The sequence below is a fragment of the Hyperoodon ampullatus genome (genome assembly GCF_949752795.1).
Source record: "Hyperoodon ampullatus genome assembly, chromosome: 8".
Classification (NCBI taxonomy): Eukaryota; Metazoa; Chordata; class Mammalia; order Artiodactyla; family Ziphiidae; genus Hyperoodon; species Hyperoodon ampullatus.
The window spans coordinates 80773822-80796156 of NC_136921.1; the positions used below are offsets into that span (position 1 = coordinate 80773822).

At 34.7% G+C, this 22335-nt stretch overlaps 1 protein-coding gene across 1 annotated transcript in view; it reads right to left on the reverse strand.

Moving 5' to 3' along the window:
• LOC307057516 (sodium channel protein type 3 subunit alpha-like) overlaps nt 1-20736 on the reverse strand; it is a gene marked incomplete at both ends in the record, with an annotated part of 77946 nt that extends 57210 nt beyond the window's left edge. The window contains 9 exon segments of the mRNA XM_079710700.1: nt 926-1067; nt 5790-5853; nt 6052-6324; nt 7120-7211; nt 7967-8095; nt 13304-13384; nt 14994-14996; nt 14998-15125; nt 20473-20736. Of these exon segments, the coding sequence (XP_079566826.1) occupies nt 926-1067; nt 5790-5853; nt 6052-6324; nt 7120-7211; nt 7967-8095; nt 13304-13384; nt 14994-14996; nt 14998-15125; nt 20473-20736 (1176 nt within the window).
• Between the last annotated feature and the right edge of the window lie 1599 nt (nt 20737-22335).

The following is a 22335-nucleotide window of genomic DNA, read 5'->3' on the forward strand; positions in this document are numbered from 1 at the left end:
ACAGACAGACACACAAATAATAGTTAAGTTATTTGAGGCTTGATTGTAGTGTCATTTGATGTAAGCACACACATTTCAAATTAGTATATACTGGATATATATTTGAGCACTACTAAAATGCTTTTCTTAGAGTCTATAATGTGGGGCAATATTACAAGTAAGGACACTATTTTTAATTCCTTTCAATGGAGTTACTACTCTCCACATCATCTAGAGAGAACATCTTTCTTCTCTTCTAGCTGCAACTAACCTTAGGTTTAATTTGAAATTTTTATATAATTGAGTTTTGAAATCTTTTCACATGTTCTTGTTAAATCCGCAACTATATTATAAACTCAAAGTCATGAACATTCTCTGCATCCTCCATAGCCCCTAGCAGAATGCTTGTCATCGAAGAATCTCAATATACATGTACTGACTGAATGAACAATTGGGATCCTAGGCACACTTGCTTTATGCTGTACCCTTCTCTGTATTCTAGAGTGTTATAAACAAATATCTATACTAGTCATTTCATATATGTTCATAAATTTAAATTTCATGCATGTTAGTTTGAACCTTTCTGCTGTGCTCTGAATATGTGTGTCCCCCCCCACCCCGCCCAAATTCATATGTTGAAATCCTAATGCGAATTGTAATGCTATTAGAAGGTGTGGCCTCTGGGAGGTGCTTAGGTCATGAGAGTGGAGCCCGCATGAATGGGATTAGTGCCTAATAAAAAGAGACTCCAGAGAGATCCCTAACCCCTTCCTCTGGGTGATGACACAGCAAGAAGATGTCAGCTTATGAACCGGGAAGAGGGCTCTTGTCAGAATGCGATCATGCTGGTGTCTTGATCTTGGACTCCCCAGCCTCCAGAACTGTGAGAAATGTATTTCTGTTATGGCATTTTGTTATAGCAACCCAAAGGGACTAATACACTTACCAGCTGGTAAAGGTTCTCCCAGTAGTCTTGAGTCATGAGTCGAAATAGAGACAAGAAAGCCCAGCTAAAAGTGTCGAAGCTTGTGTAGTCGTAGTTGGGGTTTCGACCAGCCTTCACACAGATGTATCCTTCCGGACACTGGCTGCAAGAGAGAGAAATGGAGCTGGGGTCAGCAGAGCAATTATAGCTATTTCAATCCATATTAATTTATAGGAATTGTCAAAACCCAGAGTTGCTGTCTGTGATGAATTTGCTTGCCTTCATTTCCAGAACACTTTAGATAATTGCTCACAGTGAAACTGTTATCAGATGAAATTTATTAGGAAAATCAATAGAAAACTTAGGTGTGAGGAATCATTTATAGACATTTAGAATGGCAGAGAGGCAGCAACCACACATTTTTTTTTTGCCTCTGACACCTTTCTTTTCAAAGTGGCAAGAATCAATGATTAAAAATGAAAAGTCAGAAAACAAAAGGTAGGGAACAACTTAATGAGTTACTTCATTAGTCACTTCTATAAAAATTCCTAAAATAAAACTTATATTTTAGAATAATTTTTAGATGTGCAGAAAAATTGCAAAGGGAGTACAGAGACTTCCCATATATCCCATGCCTAGTTTCCCATATAATTAACATCTTATGTTGGTGTGGTACATTTCAATCAATATTGATATATTATTATTAACCAAAGTCCATAATTTAGTCATATTTTCTCCGTTTTTCCCTAATATCCTTTTTATGTTCCAGGATCCCATCCAGGATGCACATTACATTTAGTCATCATGTCTCATTAGGCTCCTCTTGGCTGTGACAGTTTATCAGACTTTTCCTTGTTTCTGATTACCTTGACATTTTTGAGGAATACTGGTCAGGTATTTTGAAGAATATCTTTCAATTGGGATTTGTCTGATGTTTTTCTCATGATTAGATATTGAAGTTATGGATTTTTTGGGAGGAAGACCACAGACGTAAAATATTATTATCCTTACATCATATCAAGGGTAGATGCTATCAGTATGACTTATCACTGTTGATGCTAACTTTCATCACCTGACTTGAGATAGTGTTTGTCAGGTGAGATAGTGTTTGTCAGGTTTCTCCACTGTAAATTTACTCTTTCTTCTTTTTCCATACTGCACTCTTTGAATAAAGTCATTATGTGCAGCCTACACATAAGGAGCAGAGAGTTATGATCCACCTTCTTAAGAGTGGAGTATGTACAGAAATTATTTGGAATTCTTCTGCATGAGATATATCTATTATCTCTCATTTATCTATTTATTTATTCAATCAGTTATTTATATAAGTATGTACTCATGGATATTCATTTTATACTTTGAATTATAATATAATTATTGTAATTTTTTGCTCAAATTGTTCCAGTTTTGGCCATTGGGAGCTTTTTCACTTGACTCCTGTATCTCTTTGCCACCACCCATGGAGGTGTGTGTTTTGTTTTTGTTTGTTTTTCAGCACTTTCTTACATTCTGGAACTACAAGATGCTCCAGGCTCATCTGTTATATTTTCTACCCCAGTCCTAGAATCAGCCATTTCTCCAAGGAGCCTTTGCTCTTTTATTGAAGAACAGCATTAGAAATCATGATAAGTGTGTGTATGTGTTTGTGTATACACATATATCTCCTCGCTCTGCCAACTGAGGGCCTAGAAGCAATGACACTGCCTTGGTAATAAACACAGCACCCAGATCTTGCTTTCTAACACCATATGTATATATTTTTGTATGTGCCTAGATTAAGCTAAATATATAGTCATACTCATTTCTCCAACTTTATTTCATTACTATGGGATCATTCTGGACTGATCCTCCTCCCTTTGCTTATCTGTAACCCCTCACTCCAAAAGTGAGAAACCTGGCTTCTTCATCTGCTATCTGTATACTTAATTGTTCAGTACCAGTATACATGTATAATTGTTTCAGTATTGTTAATCCATATTATCATGGAAAACAACTTTATCAAATAGAGTACAGTTCCTTTTGCCTTAGTCTTACAGGCTCCATTCATTTCTAAAGTTACTTAGATTAGCACCTATTCCCCTCCTTCAGTGAGGTTATTTTATATGTTAAAATATATTTAGAAACCTTTGTCACATTCTGTGTTTCAACCTGGGATCCCTAAACCTCACATAAGATTTTTTTTTGCTTATACTGTTCAGTCTTTGTGCTGTAAAGTTCTATGAATTTGACAAATGCTTAACGTTCACCATTTCAGAATCATACAGAATAGTCTCTCCACCCTAAAAAATCCCCTGTGCATCAACCAGTCAAGGCCCTACCCTGAACCCCTGGAAAACATTGATCTTTTTATCATCTCTATTGTGTATCTTTTTCAGAATGTCATGTAATTGGAATTATACAGAATGTAGCTTTTTCAGATTGGCTTTTTTTTACTTATTAATATGCATTTAAGGTTCATCAATGTTTTTATGGCTTGATGGCTCATTTCTTTTTATTACTCAGTAATATTTCATTGTATGAGTATTCCACAGTTCGTTTACTCACTTCTTGAGGGATAACTTGATTGCTTCCAGTTTCTTGTGATTATGAATCCAGCTGATATAAATATTCATATCAGGATTTTGTGTGGATATAAAATTTCAAATTAATTAGCTAAATATTTAGTAGGGCAGTTGCTGAGTTGTATGGTAAGACTGTGTTTATTTTTTAAGAAACTGCCAGATTGTCTTTTAAAGTGGCCATACTATTTTGCATTCCAACCAGCAATGAATGAATGAGAATTCCTGTTCTGCATCTTCACCAGCAGTTGGTATTTTCAGTTTTTTAAAAAAATTTCTGTCATTCTAATAGCTATATAGTAGTAACTCATCATTGTTTTACTTTCAACTCCCTAGTGACAAAAGATGTTGAGCATCTTTATATATCCATATTAGCTATCTGTGTATATTCTTTTGTAAGGTGTCTGTTCAGAGTTTTGCCCATTTTTAAATTGGGTTATTTGTTTTCTTTTTTTGAGTTTTACGGGTGCTTTGTTTATTTTGGATACAAGTCCTTTATCAGATATGTGTTTTGCAAATACTTTTTCCCACTCTATGGCTTGTCTTTTCACTCCCTTTACAGTGTCTTTGCAGAGCAGAAGCTTTTAATTTTAATAAAGTCCAATTTATCAATTATTTCTTTCATGGACTGTGCTATTGGGGTTGCATTTAAAAACTCTTCACAAATTCCAAAGTCATGTAGCTTTTATTCTATGTTTTCGTAAAGAATTTTAATAATTTTGTATTTTACATTTAGGTTTATGATTAGTTTTGAGTTAATTTTTGTGTAGGGTGTAAAGCTGTATCTAGATTCATTTTATTGCATATGGATCACCAATTGTTTTAGCACCATTTTTTGAAAAAATTTTCCTGTCTCTATTGAATTGCATTTTCTTCTTTGTCAAAAACTAGTTGACGACATTTTTTGTGGTCTATTTTTTTGGCTGTCTGCTCTGTTTCATTGATCTATATCTACTATTTCCCAATACCATATTGTCTTAACGACTATAGTCTTATTGGAAGTCTTGAACTTGCATAGATTTCTTTAGAATTTTATTTGACATTTAACAATAGAGTGGTGGTCAATTTTACCATGTAAATTACCTGACCCATAGCAGGTACTCAATAAAGGGAAGGGATTAGTATGGGTTAGTAGGGATAAAGTATGCATTAACCAACCTTATCCAAAATTTCATCTAGGTTTTTACATTAACTGTAATAATAAAAACAATAGCTAACATGCAATAAATGTTTTTGATGGACCAGGTGCTAGTCTAAGTGCTTTATATGTATTAAGTAATTAATCACCATAATAACCCCAAGGGAGAGATGATATTACTCTCTTCATTTTAGAAATAAATAAACTCAAATACAGAGAGCTTTGGACACTTTTCCAAGGTCAAAGAGTTTGTAAATGGTGGAGGTAGGATTTGAACCCAGGTATATATAAACTGTAGAATCTATGCTCTTATTCAACCATATTCTCCTACCAAAGTTTGAGAAAACTATCAGGAAAAAAAATTTCCCCCAAATTCCATCTCTGTGACTGGTATATGGTTTCAGTAACCCTCTTAAACCTTTATGACCACACCAGTTTCCCATTTTCTAGGATGGCTCAAAATATGTTCTGTATAAGTTCTGTGATCTAAGAGTCACTTACTATTGCTATCCCTTGGCTTCTAAGAAATTCACTCTCTACCCTGACTTAAAATTAATTTATAATTCTCTTGGCAAAATATGTTAAGTATGAGAGACTAGCAGGATAGCTAAGACATTACAGCATCTCTTATTGTGGAATGTGAAAAAAAATGTAAAATATGCAGATGCAGACTCAAACATGCCTTTGACATACATCTGCCACGTGGCTTCCTTGCACACAGGATTTCATGCTATTTCAAGAATGTATAAGTCTCTCAAAGCAGTTTCCCAACTGGGTTTGCACCCTGAAGACCATGTTACAGTCTGGATCATTTCTAGCGACAGCAAAACTTATCCCATCAATACATCCTCACATCAATCAAAATGTACCCATCTTATGTTTCCTTCCCTGTAATTCTTAAATGGCTCTGATGGGTTTACAGACAAGACAGATGCTGGGCCTTCACACTTGGAGCAATAATTCAGGTACATCTTAACTGTCAAATTCTTGATGACAGTTCTTCACCCAAAGGGATGATTTTAATGGCTGTGAGTTTAGAATTGATACCAATCCAATTAAGACAGAGAAGGTACTTCCTAGGTAGGCAGTACCACTCTTTATTATACACGTGTAAGGCTACCCCGGTATATTTTTCTCATTTGCTTTTTTTCCAAAGTGTTCTACATCTTCAGAAAAAAGTTTTCCTTACCCTGCATCTGAGCCATTTCCACAGAGTAAAGGGTCTTTTTGTCCATCCAAAACATAAAAGTGACCTGTTAATATAAAGAATAAACTGTTTCATTTCATATCAGTCCTATTGCCATTAGGAACAAATGAGAATTTGTTTAGTTCAGTTATTTCCAAAGTGGACACCAATTTACAAAGATGGCTTCAAGCCCACAGCCTCAACTATTTATAGTTGAAAACTCATTCAGCAACACTGAGATTAACAATGGAGCAATCTTTCTTACTGTCGTCTTCAATGTAATCCTTCCAGTTAAATGTGCGCATTGTTACATTAACAAATGTCCCATTTGAATTCATTGTGCCATTAAAGAAGGAGGTGGTGTTGGTTTCAAAAGCAGAATCGCTTGGGGGCCATTGCAAACATTTATTCCGCAGGTTGCCCATGAACAGCTGCAGACCAATTAGAGCAAACACGCTCAGACAGAACACAGTCAAGATCATGACGTCAGAAAGCTTCTTCACAGACTGGATCAGGGCCCCTACGATGGTCTTTAAACCTGAGGGGAGAGAAGGATAGGTCAGCTGAGGAAGAGTGTCATAAGCCACAATGTCTTCTTAATAGTTATACACATTCTCTTTTCCCACAAACAATTGTTTGTCTCTTTAGACACCAAAGCTTTATGGACAGCCAGATGGTTTGGGAAATGGATGAAGAGCAGATTTGATTTATGATCAGTGTGCTTTCTGGAGGTTTAAAATAAAAGTGTAAATATCTAGGCAGGAGGTTTTCTTAATCTGTGGTTTTATGTGCTGCCACGAACATGTAAAGTCAAACTTGCAGTTGTTTTACACTTCAGATTTTGTGTTTCATGAGGCTGTTTCTCTCCAACCATTTTTTAATACTAGCTTCCAAGTAGCAATGATTTAAAGGAGGAAAGAATTTTAAAATAATAAAAATCCCATGCCATGTACATGCTGTTCAATAATAAACTTTTCTCCTTTATAAGAGGAGATCCACTTCCAAAATAGGTCCGCAGTAAATGGTAAAATCTAAATCAGTTAGTAAAGCCATGGTAGCAAAGCTTTTTTAGAACGTAAGGAAGAAAACATTGCATCGTAAATGCAAAAAAAAGTGGGTGAGAAAGAGAGCAAAACTAGTATTTTTTATAGACACCTCATGCAATTCTCTGTTAAACTCAAAGGCTGACTTTATAAATAAACATGTAATCTCATCTGGCATTCTTGAAGATGACAAACTATAAGCAACAAGGCTAATGTTATAAGTGTAATTTCAACCTCAATATTATTACAGTGTATTTAAAGTCAGCCTCGGTGTTTAAGCTAGCTCTCACCTGGAATGACTGAAATTGTTTTCAGTGCTCGGAGAACTCTGAATGTTCTCAATGCTGAGACATTGCCCAGGTCCACAAACTCTGTCACATATCTGTAATAGGGAGTTCACACACAAACACAATAACACAAAAGAAAAGTTGGAGATATAAGGGGCCTACCATCTTACACCAGTTTCTTCTTACCTGGGATTACAGAAATAGTTTTCAGAGCTCTCAAGACTCTGAAAGTTCGAAGGGCTGAAACATTGCCTAGGCTTACAAATTCTGTTACATACCTGTAGAATTAAATCAGAGTTACTGATAGTTTTGGAAAAGTTTATACTAAGTAAAGAATGAAAAGTGAGTTGGTTTGGCATATAGAGCCCCTTGAGTTTTATGGAAATGCTATAGACTTCAGGGTGCCATGTGCTAACAGCTGCCTTTACGGAATAAAATATTGCTGCTTTATTTCAATGCAGTTTTCACTAATATGAACAAGTTTGTTTACAGCTGCCTTTATGGAATAAAATATTGCTGCTTTATTTCAGTGCAGTTTTCACTAATATGAACAAGTTTGTTTACAAAACTAATCGAAGTACAGTTGGTGGTATTAAATTATAGTCAATGAATAACTTCACTTTGATGAAGTAGAAGGCTATATGACATGAAGGTAATTCCATTTATTGCTCATTTACCAGATATATTTACCTTGCAATATATATTCTAATATATATTCTCAAAATATATGAGGCATATAGTTAGTTTGGCTTATAAGCAAACTCTACTTTAAAAATATGTCACAACTACCTGATTTATGCTGCAACTATTTTCATTCCTTTGAGCTTAACATGTTTTCAAAAATACTCACGCCATCACAATGACACTGAAATCCAGCCAGTTCCATGGATCACGAAGGAATGTAAAATCTTCTAAGCAAAACCCTCTTGCCAAGATTTTTATAAGTGACTCAAAGGTATAGATTCCAGTGAATGTGTACCTAGGAAAAGCATCCAAACAAAAATTAACTGTTTTGTTTGAACTGTTAAAATATAGCAAATCCTATCCTTTTGTGGTTTTTCACTTCACTAGGTCCTTGTTCCTTATTTCCACTTACAAAAAAACCTACTAGTTTAATCTTATGAGCTTGAGTAAAGGGTTAAACTGAAGAGAATCCACAAAGAATCTGATTTTGTTTAAATATTTAGGTTTTAGAATAATAGTTTCATGTGCTTTATGGATAATTATCAAGCTTGATCTGCTAGAGCAACACTGTCCAAATGAAATATAATACAAGCTACATATATAGTTTTAAAATTTCTAGTAACCAAATAAAAAAGAAAGAATGAGTAAACTTAGTTTGCATATTATATTTTATTTAAACCAATATATCTAAAATGTTATTCTTTCAACAATTAAGACTAGCCAAATTTCAAGTTTCAATAGCTGCATGTGGCTCATTGGACATTATAGCTCATTGGACATTATAGCTCTAGAGATAACATTTCTTGGATTTGTTTATTTATAATAAAATATTTCACTCAATTTTCTTAATGATTAAAATAATTTTGGAGGATATTTTACATGTCTAATCTAGAAAATGTACTTCCCCTTTTTATCCTTAAGATTCAGGCATAAAGTTATAAATCTGCTTTTCTCTCTCTCTCTCTCTCTCTCTCTCTCTCTCTCTCTCTATATATATATATATATATATATATATATATATACACACACACATATATTCACCAAATATATATATATATATATATGTATATATACGTATTCATCAAAAAACTTTCAGTGCATTAGTATTTTCTCTGTGTGTGTTTACACAATTACCAAAATTACCAAAATTCAGGGATACCAAAATTCCTGAATCTAACCTCTCATCAGTTACTACGCAGTTGGGCCAAATCATTTAAACATGCTCAAATTCAAGTTTCAGCCTCCAAAATGGTGAAAAACTTTTCCATTTGTTGTTTGGTAGTGAATTTCTAGCCCTCTCTCCTTTGAGTGTTGACAATACAAGTTATTTCTGTTCCAAAAATAGTTGGGAGAGAGTACTTGTTTTTCAACAGTGGATTCTTTTTAAAAAAAGTACAATCTAAGTTTGTTCTTCAGATTACTCCTCTCAAGCCACAAAGATTTAATTTACTTTCATTAAAATTCATTATCTTTTCTAACCTACTAGTATTTTATATGTGAAAAAAGTTAGGAGAGTTATTTTCGCATTTTTTTTCTGTAGAAATTTCTCTCTTATGAGGGAACAAAGAAATCAAAGGAAAATGTATGCAGAAATCTTTACGTCTAGTTTTCCTAAGTCTTCCTTTTTTAAACAATTCAATTAATTTCATGAGGAGTAAGTATAACTGCTATCTTTACTTATTATGAAGTAACTGACTTTATTAGGAAGACATAATTTACAATGCCAAGCTTATGGTTACTGTGTTTTGGTTTGGATCTTTGTGTATTACACAAAATCACCATGACATTTCTGTTTGGAGAGTTACCTGGCATTGCAAAAGGCATAAGAGACAGCTCTCATGTATGTTCTGTTTATCCTATTAATGGTTAGTGCCCTGTGGTTTACGCTTAAGCAATTCTAAGTTATCTACAGACTAGAAACAAGATTAAAGTCCCTGCTCCTATTCCTGTTTTTGGAAAAGGAAGAAAATTTGTGGGGACATTTGGAGTGTATGGTGAGTGTGATAGCTATCCAAGGAAGAGAGGTCTTAGAACTTAACATTTGAGACAGCTTTGCACAGAATGGGTGTTCAGATGTACCTATTAGCAAACTAGATTGAACAGGTCAGTGAGAATCAAGGGAATCTTGATTTTTCTTGGCTGTACCCCCACTAGGCTCTTAATCATATTGTTGATTCTGTCCATTTTACAAGGTGTTTTATTTTCCCCTGTAATTTTGATGTCTATAGAAGTGCCTTGCCTTACATAATAACAACCTTTACTATACAATATGGTCCTCAGGCCTTCGGAGTATGCCACCTCTTTGTACAGGGACGGTTTCTGCTATCAGTGACTTCTATTTTCATGTCGGAACTGACTTCTCTTTTCATTGGACTCTGTTTTTTTGCGTGATTTTTTGTTTGTTTCTTTGTTTTGTTTTGTTTTTTAGCTGTAACCACTAATATTTTGCTTGTTTTCCTGCTGCCTTGCTGTCAACTGACTAGAGATAATTGATCAGAAACCTGTGCAAAGTTTCCCAATTAAACTGTGTAAGTCAAAAGCTTTTGTAAAGCTAAGACTTTTGATAATGGATATAGTCATCTCTAAAAATGACTTTAAAAAGAGAAAACTGCATATTCAAATAATAATATTTAAGTGTCCCCTTTACCTGTCTCTCTTTTTTTTTAAATATCTTTATTGGAGTATAATTGCTTTACAATGGTGTGTTAGTTTCTGCTTATAACAAAGTGAATCAGATATACATATACATATATCCCCATATCTCCTCCCTCTTGCGTCTCCCTCCCACTCTCCCTATCCCACTCTTCTAGGTGGTCACAAAGCACGGAGCTGATCTCCCTGTGCTATGTGGCTGCTTCCCACTAGCTATCTATTTTGGTAGTGTATATATGTCCATGCCACTCTCTCACGTACCTGTCTTTTAATAATGTTATACAAATGAATTCATATATGTTAAAATATGTCAATAATTTCTGCAAGGAAAAGAACATACAGAGTAGTTTTACATAGGTATGTCCATTTGTTAATCCCCAAATCATAAGAATTCTGTTAAGTGGCTTGCCTCAACCTAAGAACTGGATTCTCTACTAAAATGATTTCTAGGGAGCATTTTCAATCTACTATCAAAAAAGTCTTTAACTAATGTGTTAAACCACTGACAAATGATAGCTTAGAAGGATGCTGTAAATCCTCATAGAAATCTTTTTTTTTTTTTTTTTTTTTTTTTTTTGTGGTACGCGGGCCTCTCACTGTTGTGGCCTCTCCCGTTGCGGAGCACAGGCTCCGGACGCGCAAGGCTCAGCGGCCATGGCTCACGGACCCAGCCACTCCGCGGCACGTGGGATCTTCCCAGACCGGGACACGAACCCGTGTCCCCTGCATCGGCAGGCGGACTCCCAACCACTGCGCCACCAGGGAAGCCCCTCTCATAGAAATCTTTAAAAAACAGAAATAGAAGTGGCAGTATTGGTCATAATAACTTATCTCCTGTTGGACATTACTTTAAAAAATATAACAATAAGAAGAACGTAATAAAATTTTCTTTTGCACTGAAACAAATACCTGATCATTGCATTATATCATACATAAATAGCCTGTATAACCTAAACATCTTCTGTTTCACTAAATACCATGTTTCTTTGTCATGAATAATCTCACATGTGATGGACAAATTGGGGAATAATGTTGTTATAATGCAGAGATTGTATTAGTTAAAGCACAGTTTTTCCCTGCGTATTGATGCTTTGAAATAATCAGGGACACCTTTTCCTTCACATTTACGTAGAACATCCTCAGCAATAAAAGACCTTAATACTAATGAAAAAATTAACAGAACTTCCTTCTTTAGTGCAAGCAGGGTCTAGTTTAACATGGCCCAAACTACTGTGCTTAGATATTTCCCTCTGTATTAAAATACTGAGTCAAATGTTTTATTTTGATGATATCATTCAAATGTTCCCAGGGTCTCCATTTCAAGGGAGAAAGGACAAGACCCATGGTCTGAGACTGCAGGGAGGTTGCTGGCTGAGATTTTAGGTACAAATGTCCATAGAGATTTAACTGGGCCAATATCTTTTTATTAGGATTGTCATTGTTTTTATTAGTGTTCTAATTACAAAGTTTTATAAGTTTTGAGTGATCTGTCCATAATCATGTTTTCCCCTTAAGCCCTGTCATTTTTTGAACATGGTTTTGCAAAGACATTTTATTTCCTTTTTTTTAATGTCTTTATTGGAGTATAATTGCTTTACAATGGTGTGTTAGTTTCTGCTTTATAACAAAGTGAATCAGCTATACATATACATATATCCCCATATCTCCTCCCTCTTGCGTCTCCCTCCCACCCTCCCTATCCCACCCCTCTAGGTGGTCACAAAGCACCGAGCTGATCTCCCTGTGCTATGTGGCTGCTTCCCACTAGCTATCTATTTTACATTTGGTAGTGTATATATGTCCATGCCACTCTCTCACTTCATCCCAGCTTACCCTTCCCCCTCCCCGTGTCCTCAAGTCCATTCTCTAGGTCTGCGTCTTTATTCCTGTCCCTAGGTTCTTCAGAACCATTGTTTTTTGTTTGTTTGTTTGTTTGTTTGTTTTTAGATTCCATGTATATGTGTTAGCATACGGTATTTGTTTTTCTCTTTCTGAGTTACTTCACTCAGTATGACAGACTCTAGGTCCACCCACCTCACTACAAATAACTCAAATTTGTTTCTTTTTATGGCTGAGTGATATTCCATTGATGATGTGCCACATCAGCTTTATCCATTCATCTGTCGATGGACACTTCGGTTGCTTCCATGTCCTGGCTATTGTAAATAGAGCTGCAATGAACATTGTGGTACATGACTTTTTTTGAATTATGGTTTTCTCAGGGTATATGCCCAGTAGTGGGATTGCTGGGTCATATGGTAGTTCTATATTTCCTTTTTACAGAACACATCTGTGGTGTTTTAGCACACATCCTCTGTCTAAATAAACTATGTGTTGAAATATAACTAAACATCAAAGTAACTTAAATACCTAAATGTATTTTTCCTAAATGTAATGTTGTAACATATAACTGAAATGCCTAATATAGTAATATAGAGCTAAACACCTAAATCTATTTTATCAGAATATAACAATAATGGTAATATACTAGAATAAAATGTTTATTTATAAAATTATTCAAATGGTAATTATATTTTATCTAAAGTGCATAACTGTGATTCAGTTTTAACTTTTATGCTAAATGATTGTTTAGTTTACCACCTAGTATATACAATTAATAACCTTTCTTAAACAGATACTGTCCTTTGTCAGAAGAAATACCTACCTCATAGGAGAAAAAGTCCCCTAAAGAGCTTCCTCTATTTTTTTCATATTATAGAAATAACTTTTTCTTAAAAGTGTTTAGCCTGACTTCAAAAAAGTGGAAACCATGAGTCAGACCATAACTATAAGGAGATTGCTAGAGAATTTGAATGTGTATTTCTCATTCCAAGAAATTATTTCTACTTACTCTACATTCTTTGTCCAGTCTGGAGGATTACTCAGGGTCATAAATACACAGTTGGTCAAAATAGTGCACATGATAAGCATACTGAATAAAGTAGATTATAGTTAAGGAATAAATGCTAGTACAATGTCATGGCCACTTAAAAATGATCCAGTACAAAAAAGAAAAAAATCAACACAAGTTACCTGTAAAATTAACCTTACTTATTTCTTTTAAAACAATGGCAAAAACAGTAAGAAACTTCAAAGTCTGTCATATACTCTTGGTCCATTTTTTTTTATTTTACATCATTTTCTCACAAAACTGAATTCAATAGATAGAGATCTCTATTTGAAGCAAATGGGAATTTTCCATTTCAGTGAGTTGTGTGAAACTGCACTGCAGGGGAAATGACCATTCTTTAGTAAGTTTATAGTGTAAGTCTAAAAGTTATACTTCAGGTATTGTTTACAATTTCTACTGACAGAAAAAAGGTTAATGAGTGCAATATGATACACTTGAGAATGTACAGCCCCATATATTTGAGGATTACACTGATTGAGAATTCCACTGTAATTAGGAACTCTAGCAGTCTTATAATGATGTAACTTGTTCCTTTAGCGTTTACAACGTAAGAATAAAGAGAGAGACAATTTTTTGCTAAAGAGCTAGTATTATTTTGTAACTTTCTATTTTCACTTGAGAGTGTGGGAACTTTGACCATCTAGCTATCTTCCTGTATCTAGTCCACACCATACCTAAACAAACACTGTTTTTAAACCTTCCTAAGAATTAGATATAGTAATTTCCCTTAGGATCTCAATCCAGACTTCACTCTAAGGAAGTTTATGATTACATATTTTGAGGTAAATCTTTTATTTTAAAACATAAATACTTTACAATATCAAACCATGGAATGGGAGAATTCAAATGCACTTCAAAAGGTTATCAGTCCTATTTCCCCTGTCTCTAGGTTAACCCTGTCTCTTTTGTCTCTCTTTTAGTTTTTATGTTAGCCTGTTTTGAACCTGTATAAGATGCTGATTCTTGAACACTGCGTCTGAAGATCACGTTTCTATTTTATTTTCATGTCTTGAGAATTTTCTTGAAATCCACCCGTATTATGTCATTTTACATATACATTTTGACTATCACTGTAAGTAGTTTTAAGTTCAATGAGTTTTAAATATATATTATCAATCAGATACATAGGCACATAGTAGTTTAAAAAATATTTACTAAAGGAAGGAAAGAGGGAAGAAAGGAAGGAAAGAGGGCAAAAGGAAGGAAGGAAGGAGGGAGGGAGGGAGGGAGAGAGGACAGGCCCAGGTGATGAAAATACAGAACGAATTAAGGCACAGAAGTTTGAACATTTGGTAATATAGTTAATAATACTAAGCACCATAGACTATGTTTCTTTAGTGGTGGTTATATATGGTCTAATTGAGGTTAATAAAAAGTTTGAAGTAGATTTGCTGTTATTCCTACTACACAATGTGTTTCATTTACACATTCACTATCATGGTAGCGTTTTTACTTCTAGAATCATAATAGTCATTCTACAATAATCTTGTTATAAACAGCAGAAAATCAATGAGTAAAACAGATTAAACAACGTTACCATTAATCTCAAAGAAATTACATATATATATTTTTTAAAAGAATGACATTTTTTGTAAAATCAACTACTAGAAACAGCATTTAGACAATTCACATGAAAAGGATATGAATGTACCAAAATCTTAATAGCAATTTTCCTAACAGGGTTTAGCGGAGTTAAAATATACAAGGCAGAGGTGGCACTGAATCGGAAAATTGCCTTCCCTTTATTCAATACTATAAAAGTCTGAAAAAGAAAATATGAGAAAAAATCACTAGATTAGACATGTGGCTTATTTGAAGAGCTTATACACATAAAAAAACTTTTTACCTGATTTGTTTGAACTTGTTTAAGCCAGTTTGTATATCATAACTATAAACATGTTAGATGCTTCTCCCTTAAATTAACATATAGCTACAAATAAAGATATGATATACTATTATCTAATCTGTCTCTCAGGTATCAACTTCCTGATACAAACTGCTGATCCTACACAAAATTTTTACCAAGATGTACGGTAACTCTATGGACTCTAAGTCTATCTAAGGCTTACCATCTGTCTCCAGCTTTGGTAACTTTTGAGATTATTCTGTACATACTGCTATTAAAATAATCTTTTATAAATATTTTAGTTGCATCAAGTCTTTTAACTCCAAAGTTTATGAAGGCTATTTTCCCTCTGGTAGTTGTCCTACTTTAAAATGTTCAAACAGGCTGAATAACCTGGCTTTGCTCATTCTATAGATCTGCTGGTAATACTGAGAAGGAACAGCTGCATTAAGAGTTAGGCTGAATTACATCATTTCAAAGGGCATTCCCTGAAACCTATAATCTTCAATTTACCATTTAAGCTGTACTACCCAGTGATTACCTAGTAGGTCTCTCTAGGATCATCTTTTATTTTTTTCCCACCAAAGCATCTCTGTTCCAGCCAATTCAATTCACTTGCCAGTTCCACTCACTGTCAACTTCTCCCTCTGATTCTGAAAATGAGTGTCAAAGAATCCTAGAGGAGGGAGGCACTTGAAAGGTCATGTAATGCAAACTTCCTCCCGTTTCAGGTCCGTAACAGACCTGACAATAAGGTCCCACCTACAATGACCCACTATTATATCAGAGGTTCTTAGTCCTGTCCACATGTTAGAATTTCCTGGGGTGATTTTAAAATCGCCGATATATGGGATCCACACGAGAACAATTGAATCAATTTCTGGAGGATAGGCACAAACAATGGTAGTCAAAAAATTTCCTCACGTGACTCTAATATGCAGCCAAGGATTGAAAATTCCTACTCTCTGGGAATGTCCTCAGCTATCAAGATCATCTCCTCCACCATGTCTTTCCAGATAAATCACACTGCCTTCTGATCACTCCCTAATTGTTTCCCTTTTCCAGTAAGTCTTAGTACATTAATATACGCACATTGGCATGTTGCTTGTAATTACAGTCAAGTAGCAATTCACATGTAGAGTTCATTCCACTAAGGACTAGCTTAGAAGTTATTATAAATCATTGAGCATAAAGAGCCTGTTCGCTACTTTTTCTCCATTTTTTCCACAGTATTTAATAGCCTGGTTTGCAGATAAACACTTGTTTTAATTAAATGTGGGTTTATCTTTAAGATGCCATTTACCTTTAAGACATCTATTCTATATAACCAGTTACTTAATAATATGTTTTTATCCTTTAAGTAAGGGCTATATCCCATACATTCATGTTCACTGACAACATGCTCTGTTTGAATAGATATATTGTGAGTATAATATTTATATTTTATAAATATAAAATATTTATATTGTAAGTATAAAGGGTAGAGAAAACAACTTCTCTGCACATTGGCCTTTTGTATTCAAGACCATGGACTTCACCAACCATTTTCTGTGAACTGTACTCTATAAATTTGAACAATTCTATGACAAGGGCAAATAAACTGTTCTTTACTAGCACTGAGATTATCCACAAGGGACAGTGGACATTGGGAAGAGTGCCCTTGAAGCACAAATGCATTAAAGGATTTTTTGAATTCACAGGATTAAATCATGTAATATTATAGCCAAACAATCTAGATCCATTTAAACATTCAATGATAGCAGTAACATGTAAAGTTTACCATAGTTTAAGGTGCATTTACTCATGCTTTTTTGAAACAATATCCCTGAGAAAACCACTTGTAACATTTAGAGGATTTTATTTTGAAAAAATCTCCAAAAATAGAGTGAACAGGAATGAACTGTCCCTTAAAACATGGAATCCTCTTCTCTTCCCACAAGATTGGCCTTGTAGTACTAATGGGATTAAAAATGACATGCCAAGGGCATCTTCGGTGAATTTACTGATTCTGGAAAAAGCAGACCTTAAGAACACAATACCAGTTTATTTCTGGAGAACAGCCCCTAACACAAAGAAAACTCTGAGTTCTGAGAAATTAAGAATAAAACGTTAATGTCCTGTATAGTGAAAAAAATTCAAGAAAGGCATTTGAAATTTGGGGCTCTTATGTTATTGAGAGATATATCTAAACTGAAAATTATTTGACAGAATGACACGTAAATAGAAGAGACATAAATAGTGTCAATTCCAAAATCAGTCCTCTAAGAAATAAGTATTGATGTGACTTAAAAAAATAGTACTACTTATTGCTACTAAGGTGATGAATGTTATATCCGGAAGTATGTTAAACTGGTTATTGTCTGCTCTGGAATGCGGCTTGCTTCTTTTTTCCAGGTAAATGCACATTTTACAGGTTCACTAAAATTTTTACTACTTGAGGCAAGAATAAGTTCTCTGAGTAGAACCGCATACATCAGAGAATTCAAAATTATAAAACCAATTTTAAAAAAAATTTTCTTATATTAATAAATACCATATGTAGTTTTGCTTAGTGGTTAAGAGCTCTGGCTCTGGAGCCTGACTGCCTGGGTTCGAATCCTAGTCCACCACTTATGGAATGTGACTTTGGGCAAGTTACTTAACCTCTCTGGGCTTCACCTTCCCATCCATAAAATGAGGTTAACATAGTACCTGCCTCAATGGTTCGTTGAATATTAAATAAGTTATACCAGTTAAAGCACTCAAACAGTACCTGACGAAGTATGAGCATAACAAATGTTAGCTATTATTATTACTGTCAATATTCTTAAGTTTTATCTGTTCAATTTGAATGCCGTTAAAATACACTGTGATGTTGCTCATATGATTAAATTAGGTATGTAAACTGTATCATTAATTGATGGAAGCAAAGTTACATAATGCTTTACAATTTTAAAATGCCTTTCACCTGCATTATTTCATATAATTAACAAGCTCTATACTGTATTTTAAATTCCAGAACTTATCCATTAGCTTCCTACATTAGCTTCTTCTATCCTAAGAACCACAAACTACCTTTTTCTTCAATAGCACCTCAATCTTTATCTTTATGGACACTTCATAAAGGAAAGCTGTGCAGACAACAGTAAACAGTCTAGATGTCTCTCAAGATGGGTCATGGCCATTATGAATAAATCAGCGTTCAAGTCTTGCTGTCAGACAGGAAGGCAATAAAAACTGACTTTGTTAGCACACAGAGAACAATTCTGTTTCTGAGCAGCAGACTCACATTAACCAAGCTTTAAAGCCTGATATAAAATCAGAATGCCAATCTACTTATATACAACCAGATATATCACTGTCACATGGGCTGAAATAATTGCCATAGCACAACCAGCACATTCTTTTCTTTAAGCAGATCTATGGGAAGATATTCTTTGCTGAGGGTGGAGTCCAAATAAGCTGACTTAGTTAAATAATACATGTTTGATGACACCTTGATTAGGTAGTACAGTGTAGCCCCTTTACAGTGGAATGACTTTCTGGGAGGAATATGCTTTCAGGGCTACTACTAAGTAAAGATCTATCTCCCTGGGAAAATGCTAATGTTTGTCTCTATTATTCTCCTTTTTCCCCCTTAATTTTACCAATTCCCTTTCTTAAGGACACTTCCTTTCTTTAAGTAGCAAATACTTTTAATCATGTCAGAGTATCAGTCATGCCCCTGTCTCTTGAAGGTATCTTTGCAAATATATAGTTTGAATCAATAATTTTCAGAGGAGAATTTTCTTCTAGTTTCTTGGGGAATGCCTCACTAGCATCATCATGTGTAATAATACAGTAACTAAATTTCAAATTTTCCTTTATTAATTCTATAGTAAAGTGCTGGAATAAATTATTTTTAGAACTATATGAATATATATTATCTGCCACCTTTCATGAAGCTAGTTTAAAAGGAAGAAGAAAGGACCTGTTTATTTAACTTTGTTCTGTAACTTTAAATAAAGCATTTTAAAGCTCGCTACTCGAAACGTGGCCCATGTACTAGCAGCATGAGTCTCACTCGAGGGCTTGTTAGAAACGCAGGATCTGTGACCCCACCCCAGATCGATGGAATCAGAATCTGTATTTTAACAAGATCCTCTGGTGATGTGTATGTACATGTAAGCTTGAGAAGCCCTCCTTTAGAGCAATAGGGCTAGTTCCATGTCTGAATGGTTAATTGTCAGTTCCTTTAACCATCATTGATCTTCTAAATTATATGCTGCTTAAAGAATGCAATTTCTTTTGCCATTCCTTTTAAAAGGGCTGGCTTTGGCTAATAAAAGTGCTCAATATCTCCTTTAATCTGTAAGCGAGTGACACATGGTGATATTAATTTATCTTTAGTTTCTACATGGGCCTGTTTTTATGCTTGTGAACGTGAAATATAAATTGTGGTTATAAGATGTCAAAATACCCAATTAGAAAGCATAGAATCTATCATCCATTTTTTATGTTTCCTATAAAATACTGTACAGCTGGTTTAACATCAAAAACTAGCTAATTCTGACAGAATTATGTGATTATTATAGTATTAGGAAGGCACAGTCATAGCTGTTGATTTAAATCATATATAGATGGAAAAACTTGAGGTTTTTTGAGGGGTTTTTTTGCCTTCTGTTCTTGACATTTTTTTCTTGGAGTGATTTTTTAACAATATGTAAGTGTTATAGAATCTAGCCTGTGACAAATTAAGGTTAAGAGAAGCTCCCAATCATATTCCAGGTTAGTGGACCAAAAACATGTATCCTTGGGTGAACATGCTTCTCAATGTATATCTTCCTATAGGAGGATGCTAAGTAAAAGATTATTTATTGCCCTCTAGAACACAAATCTATTGTGAAGAAACCTCAAGCCAAATAAGAACTAAAAAATAAGTATATGTACCCCATAACTCTTCTTTCACATAGTTACTATTCTGTAGTCTACTGTGTGCTTAAATATGTTGGCAATAACAGATATTTTGCTTTGTTGATGTCAGTTTTAATTTTGACAGTATCAATTACTATGAAATTGTACAAATAGTTCATCTCTTTATATCTCTTCACTGTGGCCAGATCTTGACTTCATTTCTTATAAATGTTTTTGCTTATTATATTGTGCTTAAAAATAAGTGGAAATAAAAAGTATAAAACCTTTAACAGTAGAAAAATTATGGTGTGGTGTATATATGAGCCCCAGCAAAGTATATTAAAGTTGAGTTAAATTAAAGACTTATTGGAAGGATGAAATCAACACTCACTTTCTTATTGATATAGTATGGGTCCAGGTCCTCCAGTGGCTCTGACACCATCCCTGGAGGGATGTCTCCGTAAATAAATGGAAGGTTCTTTCCAGCTTCCAAGTCACTGTTTGGCTTTGGTTTGTTCTCATCATCGTTGTTTTGTTCTCTCTTGGGTTTCTTGGCTTTCTCTTCTGCAGCACGTTTTTCGATAGCAGCAAGAGATTCTCTAGTAAAAAGGCGGAAGCTTTCAGGTCCTGGGGGTACCAGAAGTGCCTGTGCCATCTTTTCATCCTGCACATTTAATTACGTTTAGCTTCTTGCATAAGAATAGCCTACAATTTAAAAAAATGTATGAGAGATAGGAAACCAAATGAACGAGAGGGCTTAAGAAAATCAACCAAGATGTCATTTAATGTTTCTTCTAGTAATTTTTTTAAGTATAAACTTTAAGTAGTGCTTTTCATGCTGCACTACAAATTTTAACTTAGAAGCATCATTCAATCTAATTTTCAATATGCCAACTTTATATGTCCTTCAAAAGTCTGTTCTGATACCTTTGCACCAAAGTATAGTTATGTTTGGTAAAGAGAAATGCCAAGACTGCTTGTCAATAAGATTACTCAAGGACCCATTATTTCTCTCCCTCCTCCTTTTATCACACCTTACTAACTTTCCAAAGAAAGAAATCCTGGTGACAATGCAGTGGTGTATCCCTGACTCAAAATCTCAGGATAGGAAAAGAAGTTTTGGCTAACCTAGCCACTGTTCTGATTATTGGCATCATTGACCACTGGTTCTCCAGACAAGGTCTGACTGTCAGCAGGGACAGAGAAGTGAAAACTGTTTCCGTTTAGCTTTTCACCTTGGATCCTTCTGAGGTATCTTCTGAAGCAATGCAGAATATATTTACTTCCTTTCCCAGTCTGCTGCTCTTTAAGTATTCCAAGACAATTTTCATCTTCCTGAATCTTCCATTTGGTGTAGTACAGTAAAAGCATGGACTATGGAGCTAGACGACTTCTGTTCTAAACCCTGGCTCTGCCACTGATGAGCTGCATGACTTTAAAAATGCAGCCTCTTGGTGCTTCAGTCTTCATCTATAAAATGCGGATAACATGAAAACTGACCTCCCCGGTTATTGTAAGGAATAAATGAATTAATTTACATTAAATGTTTAGACTATTTTCTGGAATTAGCAAGCACTGTACTAGTGTCAACTATCATAATCTAATTATCTTCAGTTCCTCCAGCCATTTCCTCTGTTGTGGTTTCAAGCATCCTCACAATTCAAGCCACTCTTCTTTAAATAAGGTTTTAACTTGCTGGAACTACAACTGACTGTGGAGGTTCAGGAATGGGCTGGGAATTGCAGAGTACAGGGGGCACATTCATTCATGCCTACCACCTGGCTGGGAGAGGAATGGAGATAAGGCAGACATGTGGAGTGGACATGTTCAATTTCCCAGGGAAGGGAAAAAATTCTATCTGCTGGAAATGTGACAGAGCTGTCAAAAATACAGGAAATCAACTACATAAATTTTGAAACATAAGTTAACAGTTATATTATTTTGCACTGTGCCAAGAATCTCATTATAAAATCAAGATTCAAAATAGAAAAAATAACAAAAATACAATGAGTACACCAGTCATCTTGTAGAATGATCTACAACCTTGGCATCAAAATAATCATCCAATTCATCTGTGACATTTTCCCTATCTGCAACCACCCACCTGTCTCTGCCCTTATTCTAGTCTCCATGGTAGTTTATCCCTAAATGGCCTTCTAATTCTTAGCAGTTGATTGCATGGATATACTGACCTTCCAGAGAAGCAGAAACTCTAGATCTTATAGTAACATAAGAAAAATGATATAGGTTATTG